Below are 11,515 nucleotides of genomic sequence, written 5' to 3' on the forward strand. Positions count from 1 at the left end.
TAACTAGGCTTCATAGATTGAATCCTTGTTTGTTTCTCGCTGCAGGAGACTGCTGTGAAATGGATTAATAATGCTCTGTTGTGCTGCGTATGGCAAGGCAGTCTCGATTATGAGCTGTCTGGCGAACAAGAGGCATAACAATGGGGGGTTCACTGCGAGACGCCGCGCCTCAACACGAGGCATAGGCAATGGAAGAGGCTTTGGTGCACACATTAAAATGAGTGATAACACGCCTCACGGAGTCACAAATATGTTTCACTCGCACATCCTCTCTAGGCATATATACACATGCATGCACACAAAAAACTGTGCCGTGTGCAGCTGGGGAGAGTGCACAGAGACACACACTCATTCCAGGGCTGCGAAGGGCCAAGGGACACACTGTCACACACACTGTCTGAAGTGTCACACACAGGCGAGTCTGGGCGTATGGCGGGCAGAGGGGAGCTGTCAAGTTGGAGGAAGATTTGTCCCTCCAGATACTGCGTGTCGGATCTGCTGGAAACAAGGCACGCGCGCACACACACACATACAAACACACACACACAGCAAAAGGTTATCGACCCAGTCACTCAATAACTTGAGCATGTCTGTACTAAAAACATACACCCTCAGTGGATGCCGCTGTAAGGTGCTTTGGATAAAAAGCAGATGCCGTGTTAAAGACAAACTTTGTGCTGTTACTGGACACAAAAACTAAAACAGACACACACTCTCGATTAGCCTCGGACTACTTTTTCCTTGCGTTTAAGACAGAAAGGCTTGTAGTTGCTCCCACACACACACACACACACACACACGCAGTTCATGATAAAGAAGGTGATTTAATCTGCAGATTGTTGATATTGGACATTTTCCCACAGGGTCCACTTAAAAAATTCTTCACCACACGCCTCTTTGAATCACTCTCTCACACACACACATGCAGTCTCTTTCTGTCTCTCACACACACACCCATACATACTGTAGTCTCACCAATCTTACTCTCTCACAATGGAATTCATGTCAGCATCCAATTTGCAAACTAAACATCCTCTGGTGTAAACAAATGGATTGGCTTGCGTTTTGTTTGACTTTTCCGTTGTTTAAGTCATTTACCTGGAAGGGAATCAAGAGAAATAGGCCCCGCGGGTCTTGACATGAGTTCTGGTAGCACTCCATGTACAAATGACGCTCTCACTGGACCTATTCTTCTGTGTGTTTATATTTGTCATATCGCTATTGTTTGGTTTGACTATTGTGTGGTACTGATCCCATTCCTGTTAGCAACTGGTGATTAGTTTCCTTATTGTTTTAGAGTCATGTTGGAGATATCTGTAATTGTGTGAAAACACATACTGTACATGTGTGCGTATGGATATATATGTCTAAGTCTGCCTGAATGCGCACACAGTGATGATTAACGATTATAATTGTGTGACTGTATGCACACACAGTATGTGTATGTGTTTCATTTGTGCCCCACAAACTCATTCCAGCAGCATCCATTTACAGTGGATTTCAAAAGTCCACACAGCCTTTCTAATATCCTAGTTTTTATTGCCTCCAGTGCTGAAATGAAAACCCATTAAATCAAGATATTTTCACTTTAATTTGACTGCAACCAGCAAACTCAAGGTTAAAACAAAGCTTTGTTCATTTCTGGCAATGTGTTAAAAATACTAACAGCTCGGGTGCATATTGTTGCTGTGAAATTCTGTAATGTCAACATTTTGTTGTTTTGTTTTGGATTTTCAAATCTGGTGAATACAGCTAAAACATTGAAATCACCAAAGTTATTCTGTATAATCGCAGCACATCTGGATTTAAGACAAAGTAATGTTTCATCCTATCTCATCTGATCCCACTCCCCTCCAGAGCTCAACAGCTATCTGTACATGGACGCCAGCCTAAAGACAGAGCAGCAGCAAGCCCGGCTCGTGAGCCCCGTGGTGGCGGCTGACACCGGGCCCCTCTGCCTCCTCTTCTCCTACCAGCTGTCGGGGGAGGCCCAGGGCCACCTGAAGGTCCTGCTGCGGGACGCCCACAACGAGGAGACCGTCCTGTGGACACTGAAAGACGATCAGGGCCCCGTCTGGAAGGAGGGTCGCACCATCCTGCCTCGCTCCCCTAAAGACTTCCAGGTAATAATAAACCCACATTTCGGAAATAACTTTATCTTTACTGGTATGAAAAAAAGTGCAAGGGCTAAAAAAGCAAGTGATTGGAAAAGTCATAACAGCAGACAGACCTCAGGCAAATATCAGTGAGCTATATTAAAGTATGTCTGCTTGATAAATAGGTATCTGGGTCAGACCTTTTATTATATGTCTCCCCAGAAAAAGAAACATATCTTTAATGTCTTTATCAGGGTTGGTTAGAGAGAGATTCATCTCAGAGCATATGAAAGCATCAGTTTTAACCTCTCTGTCACCACGGGCCAGGTTTGACTTCAAAAGGAGCTAAAGTATGCCATAGTGTCTCTATTGGCTGTGTGATTGTTTGGGGATTGTCATGCATTTGTCAGAGACATCACAGGCACTTAATGTTCTCATAAAAAAGTAAGTTGAAGACGCTCACAGAGAAGGGAAGGATGATTGCAAGTTTTGAGTGCAACTTGAAAATCACAGGCACCGTATTAAGTTTTTATCCTCTTTCTCCTCCTCCTCCTCCTACTTGTCCCCGTTCTCAATTTGCCTCCACCCCCCTGCTCCCCCTTACCTTCATCCTGTCTCCGTCTTCCTCTTCCTCCTCTTCTTTTTCAACTTGTACCTCCTCCTCCCCTCTTCCTCTTCCTCCCCTGTTTTCTCTGTGGTAGGTTGTGATGGAAGGTTTCTTTGTGCATGGCACCAGAGGACACATCTGGATAGACAACATCCACATGAGCTCTAGCATCCCTCTGAAAGAGTGTACACGTAAGTTCCGCACAAACAAACACACATCATTTGACCCACCCACTCCCTCTCGTCAACTCAACCATCACCTCTTCGTCTCGCCCTCCCTCAATCTGCCGTTCCTTTTATTTCCCTTCCACCTTTCCACCCTTCCACTTTTAGCCTTAAGGTCCTTGAACAGTGACACACATGAAGTGATAAACACCCCCCACCCGCCACTCCCTCGCCCTCCCATCCCTGTTTCGGAGACAGCCTCTCCTCCAAAGAGCCCACTGAATACAGAGATGAAAGGAGGAAGGAGAGGGAGGGACAGCATTTATTCCTCCACAAAAAAAAGAAAAGAAGAATAGGAAAACTAGGCCATAAACGCCCCGTGGGCCCCTGCGATGCTAATCTATGTTTCATTAGATTTCTCTTCTTCTCTTTCTCTCCCTCTATCTCTCTTGCGCTCACTCCTCTGTCGTATTTGTAAACAGAGCTTTTCCCGAGCCGTCAAAGGGAATTACTAGACAGGCTGTTTCCCAAGCAACTTTCTGGGTGCCTGGTGTGAGGCGAGCGCCAGCATAGCCTCCTTAATCTGGCCCAAGCAGGGGCTTTGGAGAGGGTCTTAAACAGATCAGAGACCGAGCCGGGGGTTCAGAGCCAAAAACCTTCCGTCATCATTTTGACTGACGTCCAGTGTGCTTTGGAGCTGGACCACAGTGGGGAGAAGGCAAAGTGTAATTGAGGGAAAGAGTGTGTGCGCATATGTGTGTGTTAAGTCACTTTAGCTTGTGGCAATCGCTTCTGTTTTGTGTGCTTCTGCCTCTTTGTGTTTGCGTTCTATCAGTCATTTTTGTGTGTATATGTGTGTCACGGGAGTCTTGAGAGATTCTAAGCAGCACAGCAGCTTGGAAGGCAATGATGACAGCCCCCTCCTGCCTCCATGCTGCTGTGTTTCCTCCTTCCTCCCTTCCCTCCCCTCCTCTGCCCCTCCCAGAGCATTCTGGGATGTTGCTTATCACCCAACACAGTTGAGTTTTTCACAGTACGTTGGCGTTCCCGCCAAAAGGCGCCAGTTCCCAAGTCGGTTTCCCCCTTTCTGTCTCTCTCACCAGCCCCCATGAAACACACACATGCACTATCTAACACACACTAAGACACACACACCAGTTCTTTCTGTTTGCATTCCAGGCAGTCAAAGAGAAGGTTCTGGTCTGTGCATTTGCAGCAAGCCAAAAAACCCTTACCCGCTTCAATTTAACTGGACTCCGCAGATAAACAACTTGAAATGCTTGAACTTTGCAAACACAGACACACACACGTACACATAGCCTGTACACTCTCAACACAGCCCATCTCAAATTCCCAACTCGCACAATGTGCTCTGTTTGAAATTGCATTCTAGCAAAGGAGCCGAGTAAATGCCATAATTCATGTGAGTTATCTGAGGAATTAACTTAAATTTCCTCAGGAGGAGTTTGATAGTCTTGTGACATTTGTGTGACATTTCACTGACTTTTCCCTTGCATTTAAAGTTCTAATGGTTCTCACTCTCTCTCTCTTTCTGTTCCTATCTCTCTCTGTCCTCGCAGAACCCTTTGCAGCTTTTTCTCCTGAAAATCCAGGTGAGTTTGGCTTTGGTATGATGTCACTTCCTCTCTGGTCTTGCTTCCTGCCCGTTGGTATGCACTAGCCTGGGGAGTTTTGCTTGGTGGCTAAGTTGTCTCAACCAATAAAAAAAGTCAGCCCAAACCAGTCACTCACCGACATCACAGAGGCTGAGTCTGCTAGAACTGTGTGAACCCAGATCAATAAAAACTGCATTCAGTTTCAAAACTAGTGATTCATCGCATCAGCAGCAGCATGCAGACATCCTCAAACATTACTAAACCCCTTGCTAAAATCTTAATAATTACATTTGCAAATGCCAAATGAATTTTCTCAAACTCTTACCAAGTTGGAAAATAGATGATTTGAGTAATGTTCTGTTGTGCATTAGTTTTACCTTGTCAGTCTCAGTGGAAACAAAGGATTAGTCTCAAAAGAGCAAACTCTGCGTGTAAGGCAAGCTAAATCAAGCACACCTCATGGAGTCAGATATTTGAAAAGAGCTACATATTCTCAGTTCTAGGCTCCCTGACACAGCCTGAAGGGTTTTAAATAACTGTCTGCCTCATGAAAAATATTTAGAGCATCCTGAGGGACTCTATGAGATTGATGTTAGTGTTTTGGCATCTCATAATGTCTTCCAATAAGATAAGAGCTTGGCGGTTTCAGTGCGAATGTGATGTGTGTGCACTTCTCCGGCTTTTCTACTCCTCCGCCTTCACACACACATGCACACTCACACAGAGTCTCTAACCCTTGACAAACATGCACAAACACACACATTAATACTACCACACACATACACACCAGTGTCCCCAGTGAAAAGCAATCCGATAGAGTGACTGAGCAGCGGCAAGCACTGGTGTCTCTCTCTCCTCTCCCTAACTCAGCTCTGTCTAATGAGTGTGTGCAGTGTGAAGTAGCAGAGCACGCACCATTCCCCTCTGTAATTATTTGACACGGTCCAAAAATCAGGATGTATTCAGCTCTGCTTCACTTTCCCTAGTTCAATTTGACATTCTCTTGGTCTTACAACTCGCCACATCAAGTTTGAATGATACATGTGGGCTTTATATTTTAGTTTTTCATTGTCTTCAGGGGTACGTTTTTTCATAGCCGCCTTGGATAGTCGAGTAGAGGCTTCTTGGAAGGTCGGTAGTTGGTTCTTACCAAGAATTTGAGAAGGGGGTTCAAGCGAGGGGCAGCAGTGTAGAGGATCTGTGGAGATAGTCTCCAAGGAGACAGAGCTTGGCTTGAGGAGGAGAGGACTGGCCAGTACGCATGAGAAAAAGGAAAATGAAAAACCAAGAACAGAGAACAGGATAAATGATGTACTCAAAACAAATCTGCCAACTCAAGCCAGCTAAATAACAAATCCCAATCCAGCATCAGCTCAGTGAGAGCTCTGGAGCATTGGATTCCCATGTGGTGTCCGACTGATTCTTGCATGGTTCTGAGACTTTTATCAGGGGGATGTTTGTGACTTCCTGTGCCAGTGCAAAACAGGAAGAGGAAGCTCCTTAATTCAATGTGTGTGGGTGCTTTTATGACTAATTATCTTGGCATTCGTTTCACACCAAGTAATTTCATTGGAGCTTTAAAAGAAATGAATTGCATTGAATTTGATTGGACCAAACATCGGACTGATTTCAAACCAAATCTCTTGATGATCTTGGTGTGAAAATTTGTCCTCCAACTGAAACCCAAGTTACATGAGAGAAATGGATGCATTTGATTTTTTTTGGCCTTGGAGATTTATTTTATTTTTTGCAACTGGCATGCTTGTGCATGCTCATATGAGGTGCACGCCTGCTGTTCATATGAAGACCAATAGGGATAGAAAATAGAGAATTAAATGTAGAAAATAAACAAGTGCCACTTTTTTCCCGCTGGCCAATTATTCTGTATCTCTCCACCAGGGGGAGGCGTTCCTGTGCCTCCCTTGCCCATCCACTGGTATTACATTATGGCCGCCGGGGGCGCCCTTCTTCTCCTGGCGGTGGCCATCTTGGTCAGAGCCCTCTGTTGCTGCCGACAACACCTGGCCACCAAGAAGAGCCAGCTGTCAGTGGCCTATCACAGCTCCTCGCAGTGCTTCCAGTATTCTAACTGGTCCTCCAGTATGGCCGCCCCAGGGGTGGAGCCAGTCCTGACAGTGAGGTTGGACAGCCGGGACCGACACCGTACCCTCTGCTGAAAAGAAGCACTTAGCTGCGTTGTGTTTGGCAGAGCAGGACGCCAACTTGTGATGTCAGTGGCAGTATGTGTCGTGATGCCACAAGATTGACAGAACATCGACTCGACAAACCCCCTCCCTCATTTAGTTTACAGTTGCAAGGGTGATGATGACATAGACATTGTCCTAAACTGCCAAGTGAAAATTTGCAAAGAAACACTGTGCTCTGTCTCGCTGTCTCTAATGGATGTAGCTTCGGTTGCTGTTTTCTTCTTTGTTCCATTAAGGAGTTTGCTGTTGACATTTCACACTATGCTGCTCCTGATGAGAGGACTGAAGTCTGAGTAAGTTATTTATCTGAACAGCTAGTTTCGGACCATTGAGTGCCGTCTGGCTACTCATAGCCCCAACAGTCCTCCTGAAATGACCCCAGCATGGACATACACACAGACATGTGTGGGCTGGAAAGAGGAGGGGGTCGAGCTGGTTCTGCTGCGAGAGCCAGCCTGAGCTGCCAAACCACAGGCTAAAACAAGACCCCAGAGACATGAGGAGCTCTGCAGTGCTGAGAGAGAGAAGAGAAAACTGTTAGGCTGAGAGGCATTCAATGTGTGAGCTCGTCCAAGAAAAGTTCAAGAAAATAAAGCTCTTGGTATCTCTGTAATAACAACACAAGATAGCTGTGATATGAGTTGTACCAATAGTGAGGATGTTGTAACGGAGATGAAAAAAATCCTTCCATTGTCCTTTTCAGCAGAGCATGTGCACATTTAAAATCAAAGGAATGCAAATCCATCATACTTTAAGTCCTGCATCACAAATGGAGATAACCAGCTCGTTTGATTGAACGTCTTGTCTTCTCCTGATAAAGGCATCAGTCAGTGATGGATGCAGCCGTCTTCAGTGTTTAGTGTTTCATCTTGATTCTCTGGCGTAATAAAGCACGTTGTTCCACTCCCATTTGTGCTTCATACCACCCACTTCCGTTGTTCCCCATGTCTTTAAGCTGCCCAGATGAAAGCCATGCCGAGCAAAGCCTTGTTGGGTTTTCAGTGGGAATATGTGCTTGTTGTTTTTAGGGTTGTAAATAGACACAGCTGTCTGCCATCACCACTTCGTTCTTGATTTATTCTCCTACAAATCCCACAATGCAGCTGGAACAGCTGGAAGCCATAAGTGCAATGCTTTTCTGTATATGTACACCAGTGAGAGGGATCCAAGACATTATAAAAACCAGAGCAGAGCTCCAGCTATTGATGGTTCTTCCTTTAGTGCCGTAAGACTCCGTGAATGGCAATTAACATAAATTAAGACTTAGCTAATGCAGTTCTTACTAATATTTAACATATCTAGGATCTAAAAGCCTGTTTTATTGTGAAATTTCTCCAAACTCTGACTGAGATAGACAAATTGTCACCAATTTCTTTCTCATCAGTTGGTACAGAGGTGGTCGAAATTCGACACAAGCTCAGTTTAACACCCTGGATTGAATGGAATTGAAGTCTTCACTCTGTGGCTTTTAAATGGCCGTGCTTTCGTGATCTGTCACACCAGCAAAAATCCATCACCTACTAGCCCACAGCTCAGCAGAATGCACCTCGATTTGTTGCAACTATTTTGAAGCTTAACTTTTCTCTCCAGAGTGAAAAAAGTGTTTTTTGGCACACTCTCACTATGTGCTTTTAAATCAACTTGGAGAGGAGGGATTGGAAACCCTACTTAGTCCATCTCGACACCGTTACGCTCCAAGCCTCTAATAGTTGTAATTAGTTAATGGACAGATAACATTTATTAAGGCTGCGGTAAGCACTTTTCCTTCCCATCTACTGCACCTCTGTCGCCCAATCCGCTGCCAACTTCAGTTGCCCTGGAAACGAAGCATTAATAACGCCATTGGCCATCAAAGACCTCCGGATCTAGACGTGTGCCTTGCCAAGCAGTTACTCCCACTCCTGCATGCTTGCCAAGAGCAGCAAGCTCAAAAACACACTCACACATAGACACAAATGCACGCACACACGGAAAGTGAAAACTCATCTAAAGTAAAAGTACACTTGAGCCATTGGGCTCAACTAAAGTGCTGCAGCCATTGCTAGTTTTACCACACTTGTAATCTTCCAATTCAGACACTCACATACATATCAATTTTCAGTTCACACTGCCTGGCAGTGCCATGAGTTTCACAGAATGGGAAGCGAGACTGTCACAAGCACTACTTAAATGTTGCCATTTGTGGTTTTTTTTTCTTTGGTCATCTTATACACCACTCTTAAACTTGACAGTAATAGTGTCGATGATTTTAATGGTGATAAGTATGGGTAATGTTAATTATTTGATGATGTTTGCATCTTTATTCACATGGAATGAACAGTCTTATACCATCAGTATGCTATGTGATGACTGTGTGTTTGACAGGAATGTATCATAATGATCTTTCTCTATTAATAAAGTCATATTTTTCTACTAATTTTTCTTCCAAGACTTATGTGTACTAAATCTCTAACATTTCTGAATAAACACCAGTAAATATAAATTTACAATATCTAAAGGGTTATTTATCAGTAAATATTTTTGTAGTCCTGTAAACTCATGAGCAGTGCAACCACCTGTTATTGCTGATTGTTAGCATTACAAAATGTATTAAAGTGGAACCAGAAAACCAGCCAAAGATTCTACTATATAACAAAAGTACCAAACATACTGCAACTTGGATTACAACTTGGAAGATGAGTCTCTTCCCCACCATAGCACCATCTTTTGGTGCAAATGCTGTGCCATGTAATAATTATTTGTGGAATTTGCTTGATGCTCAAATACCATGTTTCCTGTGCTTCTCTCTGACAGTTAAGAGACCCAATGAATTTGGAGATGGACGCCTTTTCAGTGGCAGAGACCCATTAGGTGGAGGTAATGCACAAAGAACTCACATCTTTTGATTAGCAGAATTAAAGTCACATTTCTGTTTCTGCTAATTCAAAAAGTTCTCACTTGCCACTCCCTCCTTCCCTTCCTGTCACAGTTTTACAGTTCCCCGAGTGGAACACAGCATCCCCGTCATCTGAGCCCCCGGTGACCCGTGTCTCAGAGAAAGACAACTCGTGGTTGTACACCCTGGACCCCATCCTGGTCACCATCATTGTCATGAGCTCCCTGGGCGTCCTGCTCGGGGCAGTCTGCGCCGGCCTCCTCCTGTACTGCACCTGCTCCTACAGCGGCCTGTCGTCACGCTCCTCCACCACCCTGGAGAACTACAACTTCGAACTGTACGACGGCCTCAAGCACAAGGTCAAACTGAACCAACAGCGCTGCTGCACCGAGGCGTGAGGAGTTCGAGAGAGGAAACACAAAAGGAGACGGATCGAGAGCGGGAGATGCAGCCATTTTGTGAAAGCCTCTCAGTATTTTCTTCATTTCCTCCAGTTCACTTTAGCGTCAGTTTAATTCCTCAGTGGTGCAGACCCCTGGACACATGGACAACAAGAAAGCCACTTTTTTAGCTCAGAGGGGAATTCATTTCCTGCTTGGGAAACGTGGCACAGTCCAGTGTTGGTAGATTCTTTGGTGAAAGAACCAATGAGAGAAAGACTGGGGTTACCCAGATGGATTGTTCTATTGAGGGGATGTTAGGCCTCAAAAAGTAAATATCTACACATATCAATTACAGATTCCTGCTCCACCAAAAGAGAACTGTTTATAAATGCATCATAGATTTGTAAGAGGTCTAGTTGTGAAACTGGATACTGTAAGCTACACATACTGAGTCAGAACACATTGTGTTGGAAAGTTGGTAGGTTAGGAACGTGCTTAGAAAGCGTCTTTTTTGATCACATGTGAACACAGTGGCCTAGACTTAGAAGCTCCTTTGTGTGGCCCGTTGGCTTTTTTGTTCTGTCGTAGACTACCTATCAGCCTCAGTTATCCTCTTAGTTCCTGACAGTCTGTGGTATTTTTAGTCACCAACCTCCATCAAGTTTGTCTTTCTGCTCGATCACTCTCTTTCTGTTTAATGTTTTCGTTCTGGCCTATTGCCAGGCTGTGATGGCAGATAAGTAGAAAAAAAGAGGCAAAGAAAGTGTATGTGTACGTAGAGGTGGGGGTGGGTGGGGGGGTCATTTTAACACATTCTTTTAACGACAGAGAGAGTTATTGTTAGATTTAGTCGTCGGAGACTGTTGTTACTGGTTCCTGTCAAAGAGAAGGTCATGTTTACATTGTGGTTAATGGTGAAAGGTCAAGGAGCTTGGGTCGACGCAACCTATGGATTGCTAGTAAGACTGAAAACTGCTGAAGAAAGAGAAACAAAGAGAGTGAGAGAGACTATGACTGACAGAGCACTAAAATCCCCCTGTCTCTCTCTCACACAGTGGCGATGTTCTCCCTGTGCTTTCGTGAGGACAAAAAACAAATGGGATCAGAAACAAATGCACAACCAGAAACCGCTCTTCTCAATCGACTGACTGACTTGACTGACTGACTGTGCCCTGGGACACACAACAAGCCTTAAAAGCAAACTGTTCATGGAAATGTTGAAAAAGGAATGTTGAGGCGACACCAAGACAAGAGAGGAGGTCTACATCTCTCTTTCTCTTTATATGTGGACCTCAAAAGCCATGATTTAAAGGACCTACCCCTACCCCACCCACCTCCAACTCACACATACACATGGATCACACCACCCCCACTTCCACCTACTGGCTAATTGTGGCCTATTTTCTGAAGTCGTTTTAGTTTTCTTTTCTGTATTTCTGCTCTCGCACAGCAAGGCGGACATTCTTCGGGACGGTTTTGAACCAGTCAGAAAGGGTCTTGTCTTGCACGCTCTGAACGGACTCATAAGCCATGAGAAGGAGAGGGTGAGAGAAAACGTCTCAGAGTT

At 44.6% G+C, this 11,515-nt stretch overlaps 1 protein-coding gene across 2 annotated transcripts in view; it reads left to right on the forward strand.

Annotated features, from left to right (window-relative positions):
- nrp2a (neuropilin 2a) overlaps positions 1 to 10,727 on the forward strand; it is a 59,309-nt gene extending 48,582 nt beyond the window's left edge. Inside the window, exons 14-18 of one of the 2 annotated variants that reach the window (XM_046056808.1) lie at positions 1,858 to 2,123; positions 2,798 to 2,894; positions 4,448 to 4,480; positions 9,484 to 9,546; positions 9,659 to 10,727. In XM_046056808.1, coding sequence (XP_045912764.1) covers positions 1,858 to 2,123; positions 2,798 to 2,894; positions 4,448 to 4,480; positions 9,484 to 9,546; positions 9,659 to 9,963 — 764 coding nt within the window. In that variant the 3' untranslated portion in view covers positions 9,964 to 10,727. Of the gene's footprint in view, positions 1 to 1,857; positions 2,124 to 2,797; positions 2,895 to 4,447; positions 4,481 to 6,382; positions 9,460 to 9,483; positions 9,547 to 9,658 lie in introns of those variants that run through there. The other variant, XM_046056818.1, reaches the window with a different exon arrangement.
- The last annotated feature ends 788 nt before the right edge of the window (positions 10,728 to 11,515 follow it).

The sequence above is a fragment of the Micropterus dolomieu genome, linkage group LG01 (genome assembly GCF_021292245.1).
Source record: "Micropterus dolomieu isolate WLL.071019.BEF.003 ecotype Adirondacks linkage group LG01, ASM2129224v1, whole genome shotgun sequence".
Taxonomy (NCBI): Eukaryota; Metazoa; Chordata; class Actinopteri; order Centrarchiformes; family Centrarchidae; genus Micropterus; species Micropterus dolomieu.